The 16,074-nt window shown below is 41.8% G+C and overlaps 1 protein-coding gene across 1 annotated transcript in view; it reads left to right on the top strand.

The window, feature by feature from the left end:
• Positions 1–16,074, top strand: part of LOC308671332 (disintegrin and metalloproteinase domain-containing protein 9-like) — a 49,900-nt gene that overhangs the window by 23,391 nt on the left and 10,435 nt on the right. Inside the window, exons 7-14 of the mRNA XM_081333439.1 lie at positions 1,650–1,715; positions 2,279–2,350; positions 5,632–5,801; positions 6,847–6,928; positions 8,160–8,293; positions 9,892–10,063; positions 10,442–10,534; positions 15,850–16,045. Coding sequence (XP_081189565.1) covers positions 1,650–1,715; positions 2,279–2,350; positions 5,632–5,801; positions 6,847–6,928; positions 8,160–8,293; positions 9,892–10,063; positions 10,442–10,534; positions 15,850–16,045 — 985 coding nt within the window. The remainder of the gene's footprint in view (positions 1–1,649; positions 1,716–2,278; positions 2,351–5,631; positions 5,802–6,846; positions 6,929–8,159; positions 8,294–9,891; positions 10,064–10,441; positions 10,535–15,849; positions 16,046–16,074) is intronic.

Here is a 16,074-nt window from a genome sequence, read left to right as displayed (position 1 = left end):
AGTCTTATGTATCTGAGTAATTGGACTAGACCTGATATTTCTTACTGTGTAAATCAATTAGCTAGGTACAACAATAATCCTACTGTTAGACACTGGCAATCAGCTAAACGAGTATTAAGGTATTTGAAGCAAACTATTCACTACTCGTTATATCTAGAGCCAAATCGTGAGTTAATCCTTACTGCATATGCAGATGCGAGTTTTGCCTCTGATTCAAACAGTCGTAAATCTACCTCAGGGTTGGCTGTAATGTTGGGTGATTCTTTGATTGGATGGAAGTCTATTAGACAAAAACACATAAGCTTATCTACAATGGAGGCTGAATTTTCATGTCTATCAGTGTTATGTACAGAACTGCTAGTGTACAAACAATTATTGTTAGATATGGGTTTAAATGTAAATGATCCATTTATTGTGTATGAGGACAATCAAGCTGCGATAAAGATGACTAATAATGCTGCAGTAAGAACAAGATCTAAACATACTGATCTTCGTTATTTAAATGTCAGACAATGTGTCAAAGATAAATTAATACAGTTAGAGTATTGTCCATCTGATGTAAATATTGCAGACCATTTTACGAAGGTACAAAGTGCTGTGAAACACAATGCTAATTGTGAAAGAATGTGCATAAGATTGTAAGAGTTATATATTATTCTACCCAAAGGGGAGAATGTTAGGCATATGGTGCTAGCCTACAATGTTGGGTTGAAAATATATTAACCATAATGCTATGGCTTTAAGTTGTTAATTGGCCAATGGGTGTGTAAGTGTTCTCATGGCCATAAGAGGAAGCTAGGAACGTAGCTTCTCTCTCTCTCTGAATTCACTGATCTCTACTATTACTGTTTTTGCTCTGCTGTTGGTTTACTACTGTTGTAAACCTGAACTGTGTATTGACCTCTGGACCGGTAAGAAGACTTTGTATTTTGGATTGCTACTTGGACTGTTTATTTTTGACTGTGCATTTTTGTTTTTACACCACCTCAAAGTAAAATACTTTTTGCTTTTAGAACTCAGTGTATTTCTGTGTGTGATTTTTACTGCTCTCAGTACCCTTCCTTGTCTGTGCAAACTCTTTGGTAGCACAAGGAGACCTCTGCACAATAAATTCCTCAACAGGGATTAAAAAACTCTAACAAATATTCTAAAAAGAATATCAGAGTTGTGTGGAAATAAGTCAACAGTGACAGAACATCTTAAGAAACTGCTTGCAAAAGTAGTACCCCCAGTCAGGTCAGTGATGCCCAATTGGTGGGTGTGACTGGGTCATTGAACCCTGCCCCCTTTTACATGCATGCAGTGTGCGTGTGCGTGAGATGCATGTTAGAAAGGGGCAGGCATGTTCAGTGGTATCTGCCATTTTGATATTGTTGATTCCCCCTTGAATAAAACCATGTCCTTCTCCTCTTAAAGCACCATCTAGTTTTGGTTCATGAGAAGCATAATTGACATATTATGAAATCTAAAGAATATCCAAGACATTGCTATTGGGTTTAAATGTCATATTAGAAATTCTTATCTGATGTAGCAGTGTTAAAGCAACAAGTAAGGTAGTGTGACATCACTCTATTTTGAAGTTAAGAATCAGGACAGAAATGTTAGTTTATTATGAACCCCTGTGGTTTCTCTCTTTTTCTTTTTGGTAGAGGAAAAGAAGCATTCTTCAACAGACAAGATACGTGGAGCTTTTCATCGTTGTAGACAAAGAAAGGGTATGATTCTTGTGGCTGTCTGTCCATCCGTCCATCCATCCATCCATCCATCCATCTACATCTATATCTATACATCTATGTATTTATATCTATATCTCTCTACCTGTCTATATCTGTCTATCTGTTTGTCTGTCTCCCTGCCTGCCTGCCTGCCTGCCTACCTACCTACCTACTTACCTACCTCTGTCTGTCTATCATCTATCCGTCCGTCCATCCATCCATATATCTACATCTATATCTATATATCTATATATTTATGTCGATATCTCTGTACCTGTCTATATCTGTCAGTCTGTCTTCCTACCTACCTACCTACCTACCTACCTCTGTCTGTCTGTCCATCCATCCATCCATCCATCCATTCATCCATCCAGTTTTTATATAGTTTTCATTGTCATAAATTAGGTTGCATTGAGCCTCTGGGTCACCAAGGCAGTTGCTGGCTAACATAAAAGCGTTTGGTTTGCAATACTGCCAAAGTGTTAATGAATTTGAGAGATCCCTGGGCTGACATGATGATGTGCCTCATCCTCTCCCCCCCCCATTTTCTCTCTCTCTCACAGTATTATTTGCTAGGCCAGAATAAAACTGCAGTCAGAGAAGAGATGGTGCAGCTGGCAAACCTCCTGGATAATGTAAGTGGCAGAATTTTCTGGCAAATGCACAGACTGTCAAATCTGTTGAATGCTGTTCCCAAGACAAATGCATTTTGCACTGAAAATAATGCTGATGATAAGAGAGGCAGTCCTTGACTTATGATCATAACTGGGACCGGAATGTTTACTGCTGAGAATTGCAGTTATTAAGTGAGTCACAACTGAATTTACAAGCTTTTTTGCTGCCATCGTTCAGTGAATCAGATGGTTGCTTAGGGACTCCGGCTTCCCCCATTTGCTTGTTGGAAGCCCCCTGCGAAGGTTGCAGATGACGATCAGAGACCCCTGAATTCTGCAGCCATCGTAATTACATTGACAAGTGCCCAAATTTTGATCATATGACTGTGGGAATGCTGCAGTGGCCAGAAGTGTGAGGACTGATTGCATGTCCCTTTTTTCAGCACCGTCGTAACTTTGAACGGTTGCTAAAAGAATGGTTGTAAGTCAAGGATTACCTGTCAAATAATAGACCAACATAAGTGAAGCCCATAAACGAGGTGGACACTTATGCCTTGTTTTTCACTTTGATAAAGTGCCTCCCCACCCCACAGTGCTGCTTGTGTTCAGGACAAAGCAAAAATATTCTTTTTTTCCCCAATAGGGAAATTAAGTGGATTGTCTCCATGGTTATCCTCTGTGCTGCAATGTTTATGTTCTGCAGTTCTTCCGCAGTGTTCATTTTTAATGTGTCCTGCTCCAATAATGTGTGGAGGAAAATTTTAAAGTCTGTTAAATATTTATAAAAGTACTTAGTAATTACCCTGCCTGCTGATCAGTTGAGGCCACTGCAGAGTACAAATAGCAATCCAGAAAAGAAATTGAATGCCGTTCGGTAAATGTGGGATATAAAATGTGATACATTTAAAGAAGGATACAAATGCAATGCTGGCCTGATTCTTGTAAGGCCCTCCCTGATTGTGCTCCAACCTAACCCTTTTTATATTAGTAGACTTATAAAGAGCCTCTGAAATAATTATTAGAGGGCATATAGATTATTTTCTGAATTAAAATGAAATACACATTTCAAAAGAGAGAGAGCCTAGGATTTATTTTAAATTCCTTCTTCAAGAGCTCTGGCTTTTTTCAGAGTACTCTAGAAAAAGAAAATATAAAAGTAAGAAACTTGTACTCATGACTGAATCTTTAGTAGTATAAAAAAACTCGTACAATTTACCTTTGTACATTTACATGGAAAGTGACAGAAAGAGCCTTGGTGGAGCAGTGGGCTAATGCCTCCTTAAGTAACACCAGCTGCCTGCAATTAGTGCAGGTTCGCATCCCACCAGGCTCAAGGTTGACTCAGCCTTCCATCCTTCCGAGGTAGGTAAAATGAGGACCCAGATTGTTGGGGGGCAATAAGCTGACTTTGTAAAATGCCGCTTGGGGGGGTGAAAGCCCTAATAAGCAGGCATATACATAGAATGAAGGCTATTGCTAAGCACATTGGTTTGTGCTTAAAATTGTAAGCCGCCCTGAGTCTTCGGAGAAGGGCGGGATATAAATGGGATTAAATAAAAAAAATAGTTTATTGGTATAGAAATGTAGTGCAATGTTACGCTTTACATCATTTTTCACCAGCGCTTGGAATTTTCTCCTCCTTTTAAGCTCTGCTTGGTTAGTTAATCATGTGTTACACAAGACAAAGGCATCAAGCCCCCCCCTCTGTGTGTGTGACCTTTATTTTTAAGCACCAGCCTTTGCCAATTTAGAACATAGAATAGGTAGGGTTGGAAGGGACCTTGGAGATCATCTAGTCCAACCCCCTGCTCAAGCAGGAGACCCTATTTATTTGATGTCCCAAAGTCTCCAGGTAGTGTATAAGGATGTGGGGAATGACCAGTTTGACAGACCCAGACTGGATTCACAATAAACCATTTGGTGGTTTGTACGATTTAGACTTAGAATATTGTATGAAGTCCATCAGTGGTTAAGCAAGACGTGCTTTAGTGTGATATCTGAACTTAATCGAATTTATTTTGAGGGAGCAGTAGAAAAACCCAGTGCCTTAGGCTAGGCCCGGGGTAGGCAACCTTGGCTTTTTTTTATGACTCGTGGACTTCAACTCCCAGCATTACGGAGCCAGCCATGCTGAGGGGAAAGGGAGAGGTTTCCAAGCTGAGCCATGCTGGCTCAGGAATTCTGGGAGTTGAAGTCCACCAGTCATGAAGGGGCCATAGTTCCCCCATGGTGGCTCAGGAATTCTGGGAGTTGAAGTCCACGAGTCATAAAAGAGCCAAGGTTGCCTATCCCTGGGCTAGACTAAAAATAGTCACCTGGGAGAAGACAAACCAAGCAAATGCTAGCGCTTAGTTGACTCTAGCTGATCTGGGTAAAAGCTATGGAGAGCCAAACCTGGTTAGTCTTTGGTCTGCAAGCCTGGGAGATTGAAAAAAATATATAACTGAAGAAGATGATAAACCAATTTTATTATATTGCCAAGAAAAAAACTGTGGCTGTGTCTATAAAGTTACTCGGAAACAAAGAGGTCTCTTTTTAAAATAACGGTCAGTCTTAATGCATACTATACTCAGCCTCCATTGGGAATGGGACCGCTCACCACGGCCAACTCGCCACGGGACAATTTAACAATTTAACATTTCATTATTTAAAGTAAATTTTTTTAAAAATATCTTTATTTTTGCCATTCAGAATATAGAATAACCGAGTTGGAAGGGAACTTGGAGGTCATCTAGTCCAACCCCCTGCTCAGGCAGGAAACCCTATACCCTTTCAGACAAATGGCTGTCCAGTCTCTTCTTAAAAGCTTCCAGTGTTGGAGCATTCACTGCTTCTGGAGGCAGGTTGTTCCACTGGTTAGTTGTTCTAACTTGCCAGGAAATTTTTTTTTAGTTCTAGGTTGCTTCTCTCTTCGGTTAGTTTCCATCCGTTGCTTTGTGTCCTGCCTTCAGGTGCTTTGGAGAATAGCTTGACTCCCTCTTCTTTGTGGCAACCCCTGAGATATTGGAAGACCACGTCACTCCTGGTTCTTTTCCTCACTATACTTAGAGACATACCCGATTCCTGCAACCGTTCTTCATGTTTTAGCCTCCAGTCCCTTAATCATTTTTGTTGCTCTTCTCTGCATTCACCTTTCATCCCACCCCTTCTCTTTCTCTAATGATTCTATTCCACCATTTCTTTGATATTAGTGTAACTCTTGTCCCGTGACGAGTTGTCCCGTGGTGAGTTGGACATGGTGAATTGTCATAGACCCACCTCCGTTATGTCCTCTGTTCCACCATGATCTCTGCTGTTTGCAGATGTACCTTACACTGAACATCCGCATTGTGCTGGTCGGCCTGGAGATCTGGACGTCTGAGAACAAGATCCGAATCGAAGGAAGCGCAGGAGATGTCCTTGCCAAATTTGTGCAGTGGAGAGAGGAGAACCTGGTTCCACGCCAACGGCACGACAGCGCCCAGCTTGTTCTGTAAGATCCGGGCACCTCCTCTTCTGGGCAAGGAGGCCACACTCTCTGTCTGCACAAAAGCCCCACAGGTAGTCCACGACTTACAACCACAGTTGGGACCAGAGTTTGCATTGTTAAGCAAGGCTGTTGTTAAGGGAGCCGTGGCCAATTTTAGGGCCATTTTTTTTCTTTTGGACAGCGTTGTTAAATAAATTACTGCAGTGAATTCGGTTGCTAAGCGAATCTGGCTTCCCCCGTTGACTCTGCTTGTCAGAAGCCAGCTGGGAAGATCGTCAATGGTGATCACATGACAGACATTGCAACTGTGGTAAATAGTTGCCAGTGGCCAAGGGTCCACTTTCTGATTCTGTGTCCGTGGAGATGCTGCAATCGTCGTAAGTGGGAGGACTGGTTGTAAGTCCTGTTTTTTCCAGTGCTGCTATATCTTTGAATGGTCACGAACCAAATGGTTTAAGTTGAGGACTACCTGTATTGCAGGCAGATTCCCTTTGCAACATCCTGTCACCTCCTCTGATCTAGAGATTCCAACCTTGAAAACTTGAAGATCTGTGGGGTTCAGTTCCCAGAATTCCCCAGCCAGCCGTGCTTAAGTCTTAAAGTTGCCAAGGTCGGACGTCCCTGCTTTAATCCCTTTCTTCTTTTCTCTGTGTCCATTCAAGCAGGAATGGAGCGGGGACATTTCCCCTATTTTGGAGATAGAATATGTGGCTTTGAAGACTTTCAGTCTAAAAATGCTGAGACTCATTTGGGAAGAAAATCCCTTGGCTGGCAGTGAGAATGTCGTCGTCTCCGCCCCCCCGTTCCTCCCCCCCTCCCCCCGCCAACATTTTAGGTGGCAAACCAAATCCTCATTCTTCCTTTGGTTAGAATGGATATGATTTGCTTTTTGGCTAGTAAGAAAATAACTAGCAATGATGTAGTAACGACTGCTTGCCAGCCGTACTGCGGGTGGTTATAAACAGATGGTAGTTTACCTTCAGACAAAATTAATTCTTAATGCTTAGTCGTCATTAACAAACGTGGATTATTTCCCTCTCCATTATAGGAGGAAGGATTTTGGTGGCACAGCTGGGATGGCTTATGTGGGTACGGTGTGCTCCAAAAGTCACGCTGGGGGCATTAATGTGGTAAGCTGCCATTAACTGCGCCTCACTTAAAGTTAAAAACAAAATTACATCTTTTATGACTGTGATAGAAAGTGCAGTAGAGATTGTCTTCGACTTATGACCGCAATTGAGTCCAAAATTTATGTTGCTCAGTGAGACATTTGTTAAGTGAGTTTCTCCCCCCCATTTTACGACCTTTCTTGCCACAGTTGTTAAATGAATCACTGCAGTTGTTAAATTAGTAACACGGTTGTTAAGTGGATCTGACTTCCCCATTGACGTTGCTTCTGAGAAGGTCCCAAAAGGGGATCACATGACCCCGGGACACTGCAACCGTCATAAGTATGAGTCAGTTGCCAAGCACTTGGATTTTGATCACAGGCCCACAGGGATGCTGCAACGGTTGTAAGTGTGAAAAACGGGTCCTAAGTCCCTTTTACCAGTGCCGTCGTGACTTTGTATAGTAAGTAAATGAATGGTTGTAAGTCCAGGGCTGTCTGCATTTTGGGATGGTTTAGATTCCAACTCTTCTCTTGCATTTTGGCAGCGCAGTCTGCAGGTCGGTAAACATGTGATTTATTTAGTATTATTTATTATTAAATCCATTTGCCGTGCCTCTTATAGTGAAATGACTCTGGGCGGCTTACAGCATGAAACATGAAAATTGTAACATATAAATATGTCTAAAACAATAAAAATAGAAGTCCCAATCCAGATAAAATTATAATTAAAAGATAGGGAGGGAACAGGATGTGTGGGGAGGAGGTGGGATTGCCTCTTAATTCATCAACCATCTCCATGGTGATGATATTGCTCTGTTAGGGCGCCAGGCCCTCTGGCAAAATCAGGTCTTCAGGCTCCTGTGGAAAGTCCCTGTGGTGTGCTTCTCAAAGACCAAGTCTGGTCTTCAGCTGGACAGAAAATGTTCTTATAGTCAGTGGTAGTAGTCAGTTCTCCAAAAGCAAGGAAGTGAGGCAGGCAACCCACTTTTGTGTTGAGAACTTGAGAAAAAAAACAGAGTGATGGCTCTTTTTGCTTCCCAACAAGTCTGGGATATAAATTCTGTAGGTTGCAAATAGGAACCGCTTTGGCCTTTTCCAAATGCTCATCTCAAAGCTGTCCCTTTTTCTAAACTGGCCGCCCATGTTCCAGCAGCTAGGAAACAGCTTGACGTCTTGGCTAGTACTGTTGGTGTAAGAATCTCCTGACAAAGGAATCCATGCCGTCTTCTTTGCTCTATGATATTTTGTAGTTTGGACCCAACAGCCTGCAGGCATTTGCATCCATTGTCGCTCATGAACTTGGTCACAACCTGGGCATGAACCACGATGACGATAGGAACTGCCACTGTGAAACAGGCAACTGTATTATGAACTCTGGAGCATCGTAAGTAACTCCCAATTCTATTTTCCAAAGGCCTTTTCACACCTAGTGGAAGATCAAACAGATTCCTGGGAATTGCACAGGTCAAACAGATTCCTTATGAACCCAGCAGAAAATTTTGTCTCCTGAAAGGTAGAGGAGGGACGTAGAGCAGGGGTCCTCAACCTTGGCATCTTTAAGACTCGTGGACATCAACTCCCACAAGTCTTAAAGTTGTCGAGGTTGAGGACCTCCCAAGTAGACGATCAGCTATACTGGACTTAATTCTCACTAACAGAGATGAAATGATAGAAGGGGTTGAAATTATTATGAAACATTGCACAATCAGACAGATGTTCAGATTGGATTTGCCATTTTTGTCTATTTATCAAGTCCTTTCCAAGGACCTGAGACAGGCAGATGTTGGTGTTTAATGCTGTTATAGATATTGTTGCAGGATTATTATTATATGCTCTATTACCAATCTTGCCTTATTTTGAAGCTAAGTAAAGCCCAGCCTGGTTAGTACTTGCACAGAAGACTTCCAGGGAATTTCAGAACTGCAAACTAGAACAGGAAGTAGAAAACATCTTAGAAGGCTGCACTATAGGAAGTCCTTGACTTACGGCCATAACAGAGTCTAGCATTATGTTCGTAAGCGAGGCTGGTCATTAAATCGCTCACCATATGACTGTGCCCAATTTTATGGCTTTTTGCAGTGGTTCCAAAGTGAACGCAACAGGGCATAAAGTGAATGCTGCAGTCGTTAGGCAAACACCGTGATTGTTAAAGAAATCCATTCTCTATAATGGGCAGTTTTTGATGGAAAACAGAAGCAAAAGCCAGTTTCTGGCGAAAATGTTGTAAATCACAGTCACATAACTGCAGGACGCTGCACATGGCCATACAGTAAACGTGGAGCAGGTGCGGAATGCCTAACGTGTGATCACTGACTGTTGGGTGGGGGCGACCATTGAAGCTTTGAATCTGTGCCGTAAGTAACCTTCAGAAGTATGTTGTAACTGTGAACTGCGAACAGTTGTTAAGTCACCTTTAACAAACCGCTGCTGGGCCTAAACAGAATAAATGACATTCAACTAAATAAAACGGTATGCTTTATTTTGCGGTGTTTGTTGTATTTTTCCCCAATGGCTGCACTCCACCCCTCAATGCCGGTCTATGAATGTAATACAGATTGATTTGATTTGACATACAAGTACTCCTCAACTTACAGCTGTTTGTTTAGTGACCATTTGAAGTCACAACGGCACAGAAAAAAAGTGACTTATGACCAATTTTCACTGTTGCCAATAAAATTACACTGATTGTGTTCATATACCCAGCGGTATTTCAGATTCACTAAAGATCTGAAGTCCCCAAACTGATGAAGGTTGGTGGACAGAGTTGGTGAGAACTTAGGATAACTACTCTTGTATAATGGTGACTAGGGATGAGGCTTGCTCATTCACATAAAGGTTGCCCTGGGCCTGAGCCACATATCAAGCGCTGGTCGATCAAAATGCTCTTTGCCATCCCTCTAATTCCACTCCCAAATCCAGAACACCATTGTATTTACCGACAGGCTTAACTGAAAAGCTTTTAAAATGTCCCCCTCTTTGTAGCGGTGCCAGGAATTTCAGCACGTGCAGTGAGGAAGACTTCGAAAAACTAACCCTGAACAAGGGCGGAAGCTGCCTTCTCAACTTTCCCAGGCCGGATGAAACCTACAGCATCCCGTACTGTGGCAACAAGCTTGTGGATGCAGGAGAAGAGTGTGACTGTGGGTCAGCGGAGGTAAGTAATGCACATAAAGACATCTTGGTTGCCAGGGCCAGTTTTAGCTTCCAACCCAGTTGGGAAAAGTGAATGAAATTTCAAGAAGGTTTGAGGAAGAGTGGAAATTGCCTGTGGATAATTGATATGTGCTTTAAGACCTAGTTTGCCCTGAAGAAATGTCTAATGGCTGGGTTAGGAGGAATACAGCGACCACATTCCCACACAGTGTTGTGTGAGGCCAGGATAAATGTGAAAAGTCATTTGCACATGGACACTCACGCCTAAGAATGCCCAGATCTACTTGTCTGCACACAGAAGACAGACTTTCATCTTTGGGTTAGGAGACGGGGCTGAAAACCCCTCTGCTACCTTCTGTATGTGTTGGGTCTTTTTCAGGAGTGTAAATCTGATCCCTGCTGTGAGGCAGGAACTTGCAGGCTGCGCTCAGGGTCCAGCTGCGGCTACGGAGATTGCTGTAAAGATTGTCAGGTAAGAACGTCTAAACTCCCGAAAGGCATAGCAGGTGGGGCAGAGGTGAATGAGTGCTTTACTTTGGGACAAGCATATCGTCAGAGCAATGCTGCACTTTTGCTTAAAAATAAGGCCTCTTGAGTTCAAAGCGGCCCTGGCCGCTTTCTGCTGAACAGGAATATCCCTAGGCCAAGGTAAGTCCAAAAACGCCAGACAAATTGGCCTTCAACAGGCACAGAGACATAAACAATATCTACATACCACTCAATTGTGGTTGTTAGCTGCGAAGTCGTGTCCGACCCATCGCAACCCCATGGACAACGTACCTCCAGGCCTTCCTGTCCTCTACCATCTTCTGGAGTCCGTTTAAGCTCACGCCTACTGCTTCAGTGACTCCATCCAGCCACCTCATTCTCTGTCGTCCCTTTCTTCTCTTTCCCTCAATCTTTCCTAGCATTAGGCTCTTCTCCGGTGAGTCCTTCCTTCCTTCTCATTAGGTGGCCAAAGTATTTGAGTTTAAACTTCAGGATCTGGCCTTCTAAAGAGCAGTCAGGGTTGATCTCCTCTAGGACTGAAGAGAGACAATAAACAAGCTAGAAAGGAAACAAATATCCCAAACACGGAATTACCAACTCGGACAAACAAGGTGACAGTAAACAACTAATCTCCGGGACAGAAAATATATATTTGCACTGAGCTTTCGTTAGGCGCTGCTAACATTGTCAAAGACACACAGCCTAGGAAGCTGGCGGTGGGAAGCAGGGTGATGAGGGCTATGCATACATCAACCAATACAGCTCAGCTGGATGTGACGCATCCAGTTATATGCGGGCAGTGAACCGATGGATCTGTCACGTTCGATGGCTAAATTATTGATAGTTAAAGGGCTATAAAAACAATGTCTCTCTAATGTTGGTTTACTCTTTGACAATGTTAGCAGCGGCTAACAAAAGCTCAGTGCAAAATATATTTTCTGTCCCAGAGATCAATATCTCTTCCTTTTTACATATATATATGTGTATATGTATATGTATATATGTATATGTATATATGTATATGTATATATGTATATGTATGTATGTATAACTGCAATGATTCACTTAACAACTGTGGCAAGAAAGGTCGTAAAATGGGCAAAATCCACTTAGCAAATGTCTCACTTAGCAACAGAAATGTTGGGCTTGATTGAGGTCATAAGTCGAGGACTAACTATAGTCTAAAGAAGTGCCAGGAAAGAGAAGAAAGACCTCAACTTACAATCATTTGTTAGCGACCATTTAAAGTTAAGACGGTGCTGAAAAAAATGACTTTTTACTACCAGTGTTCACACTTAACAACTTAACAACAATTAATCAATGGAACAACCTGCCTCCAGAAGCTGTGAATGCTCCAACACTGGAAGCTTTTAAGAAGAGACTGGACTGCCATTTGTCTGAAATGTTATAGGGTCTCCTGCCTGAGCAGGGGGTTGGACTAGAAGACCCTTCCAACTCTGTCATCCTATTCTAACTGTTGAAATATTTTCATGGTCATATGATCAAAATCCAAGCACTTGGAAATTGGCATGTACTTATGACAGTTGCAGCGAACTGGGATCATGTGATTGCCACTTGCAAAATTCTCAACCGGCTTCTCACGTTGCTGAGAGAAGCTGCAGTCACTCAAGGACAGTGGCCAAAAATCAGGCACGAATCCCTTAATAACGGCCTTGCTTAGCAACGGAAATTCCAGTCCCAGTTGTGGTCCTACCTGCAAAGGACTACCTGCAAAGAACCACACGTTGTTTTAAGCATGTTTTTCAAGACGATTTAAACCAAGATCGTCTGCTGCGTTTTCCACTTTGAAAAAGCAAATTTGATTCCCTAGCAACTCTGTAGTTTTGAGATAGCGCCAGTAGAAGGCAGACTCTAGCAATTTATGACTGATCTTGGGATGTGGGGGGGAAAGAGCCTAAACAGAGGCAGAATGCTTGAATGGAGACAATCAGTGGAGTTAGTCCTTGATTTACGACCACAATTGAGCCCAAAATTTCCATTGCTAAGCAACACGGTTATTACATCCCATTTTGCTCCATTATATGACCTTTCTTCCCCCATTGTTAAGCGAATCACTGCAGTTGTTCAGTTAGTAACACAGTTGTTAAGTGGACCTCCCCATTAACTCTGCTTGTCAGAAAGTTGTAAAAGCAGATCACATGACCCCAGGACACTGCAACCATCATAAATATGAACCTTTTGCCAAGCGTCCGAATTTTGATCATGTGGTCACGAGGATGTTGCAACGGTTGTGCGAAAAATGGCTGTAAGTCACTTTTTTCAGTGCTGCTGTACCTTTGAATGGTTACTAAATGACCCTATTGTTAGTTAAGGAATGCCTGTATCCAGAAATAGAAAGAGAATTGAGAAAAATGCTCCAGAAGCAGCACTGGACACCACTTCTCTTATTATTGCTAAGGAAACAATAGAGATTTCACCAAAAATGAAATTCAGTCCAAGGAATTCTTGCCCCCATCACCCGTATTTTTCCTTACCTCTAGATAGCATATTTTTATCTTTGCGTGGAATTCTTTGGGAGTAAAACCCACTAATGTGTCCTTAAAAATTGCATCCAAACACCTGGGAGGTATCCAACATTTTCCAACTACACTTTATAACCAAGCTGGGATTCACTGTGCATGAAAAGTTCACAGCTAATCATATTTACTCACTTTTGGAAGAATTACCTTCAGTCAGTTGAACAAAACAGTTAAAGGGTGGGATAACCTTTGATCATAGTTTTATTTGTTTGATAGACATTTATCACTTATATGGTTATTAGTCTGTCCTACAGAGCAAGTGTACACAGAGGAACATGATAATAATGATGATGATGATGATGTTGGAAGGGACCTTGGAAGTCATTTAGTCCAGCCCCCTGCTCAGGCAAGAACGTCTATGCCATTTCAGACAAATGGCTGTCCAGTCTCTTCTTAAAAACTTCCAGTGTTGGAGCAGGAAATTTCTCCTTAGTTCTAGGTTGCTTTTCTCTTTGGTCAGTTTCCATCCATTGCTTTGTGTCCTGCCTTTAAGGGCTTTGGAGAACAGCTTGACTCCCTCTTCTTTGGGGCAGCCCCTGAGATATTTGAACACTGTTATCATGTCAGTCCTCGTCCTTCTCTTCATTAAACTAGGCATACCCAATTCCAGCAACCATTCCTTATATGTTTTAGCCTCCAGACCCCTAATCACCTTTGTTGCTCTTCTCTGCACCCTTTCCAGAGTCTCAACATCTTTTTTACATCGAGGTGTAATACAATATGTTAGGTATAATACAATATGTTAGATGAGCTGTGATGAGTAAATGGTAAATATAATTAGTGGGACAGAATTAGTTTGAGGTTGGGTCTACTTACAAACATCCATTTCATGATTGTTTGAAGTTACAACAGCACTGTGTAGGTAGTGACTTATGACTGATTTGCACCCTTATGACTGTTGCAGCAATCTCAAGGTCACATGATCAAAACTTGAACGCTTGGCAACTGGCATGTATTGATGCGTGTATGGGGGATGCATGATTCCCCCCCAAAGTGATTTGAAATCTGTTGCCTGCTTTGACTGGCAGGGATCAGATCCACTGAGTTTTAATGCAGATTAAGAACAAAAAACAAACAAACAAAGGTTGGAAGTCACACATTTCTTCTTTAAAATTGTATTTTGTGTTCAAGAAACCTCCAGCTCGATTAGCTAAGATGTACAAAACTACATCCCCTAGCTGTTGGAAATGTTCTGAAGAAATAGGTACTTATTTTCATGTTTGGTGTTCCTGAAATAAGATGCAAAAGTATTGGCAAAGGATATGGATATGGGTAGAAGAAATATCAGGATGGAGAGTAGATTATAGACCAGAATTTTTCCTATTTGGCATAACAACAGAGAAATATACCAAAGAAGAGTTATATATAATGATACACATCATCACGGCAGCGAGAATGACGTTTCCCCAGAAATGGAAAAATAGTGAAATACCAGACGAGAGTGAAGTGATAAATAAAATTTGGGCATGCACAGAAATGGACAAGTTAACTATGGAAATTAAAAATAAGGATCAGTCAGATTATTACAAAATTTGGAATAAGTTTTACTTATGGTGGGAACAGAAAGGAAGGTCTAAATAGAGATATACAGGATGCTGATTTCACACATTATTAGAATAAGATGGTTGATAAGATCGAATATTGTATAATTGTATATAAATGATATGTACACGAAATGTATAGATGTGTATAAAATACAAAAATGATGTAGACAAGAAGGAGTGTCAGACCGTTAACACTTTGTCCAAAGTTTTAAATAATAAAATTTGTTTTTTAAAAAAAGAAACCTCTTTTAGAAAATATGGTGAACCAGTTGCAGCACTGGACGCTTTAATACAGATGTTTCTCTGTATTTTGGAATGATAAATTTTTAGACAGGTAGTTCATTTAGTGACTGCTCAAAGTTACAACGGTACAGAAAAAAAGGGACTTCTGAGCATTCTTCACACTTATGGCATCCTCATGGTCCCATGATCAGAGCTCAGAGGCTCGGCAACTGGCATGTATTTATGACGGTTGCAGTGTCGCAGGGCCCTGTGATGACCTTTTGTGATCTTCTGACAAGCAAAGTCAATGGGGAAGCCAGATTCAGTTAACAACTATGCTGCTAACTTAACAACCACAGTGATTCACTTAACAATTGTGGCAGGAAAGGTTGAAAATGGGGCAAAACTCACTCAACCCCTGTCTTTGCTTAGCCACAGAAATTTTGGGCTCAATTGTGATCTCAAGTCGAGGACATGTTGTTTTACATCACGTTCCTCTGTGTACACTTTCTCCGTAAGACAGACTAATAACCATAAAAGTGGTAAACGTCTATCAAACAAATAAAACTATGATGTGTTATTACTGATCAAAGGTTATCCCACCCTTTTACTGTTTCGTCCAGCTGACTGAATGTAATTTCTAGCATATAATTCTTCCAAAAGTGGGTAAATACGATTAGCTGTGAACTTTTCATGCACAGTGAATCCCAGCTTGGTTATAAAGCGTAGCTGGAAAAATGTTGCATTACTCCCAGGTGCTTGGATGTAATTTTTAAGGACACATTAATGGGTTTTACTCACAAAGAATTCCATGCAAAGTTAAAAAATATGCTAAGGTAAAATACGGGTGATGGGGGAATTAGCTTTATTTCTTCAAATATGCTTGAAGGCCCTTCCACGGTAATCGGAAGGCGCCTGGGGAAACCTAGTTCATTTCCTTAGGGGACCTCCCAAAGTTGACCGTGACCCCTTTTCCCATCTTCTCTCTCCAGTACCTTTCCAAGGGCACCGTGTGCCGTGAGAGCGCCAGCGAGTGTGACCTTCCAGAGTACTGCAATGGGTCTTCAGCCTTCTGCCCTCAGGATGTCACAATCCAGAACGGACACCCGTGCCACCAAGACAAGGCCTACTGCTACGATGGAGTTTGCCAGGATTATGAGTTGCAGTGCCAGAATATCTTTGGACCACGTAAGGAAAATGATGGTTTGAGTCAAAAC

This window comes from Vipera berus (genome assembly GCF_964194415.1).
Source record: "Vipera berus genome assembly, chromosome: 8".
Taxonomy (NCBI): Eukaryota; Metazoa; Chordata; class Lepidosauria; order Squamata; family Viperidae; genus Vipera; species Vipera berus.
Note: the sequence above shows the minus strand (reverse complement) of the source record. Positions and strands in the feature narration are given on the sequence as shown.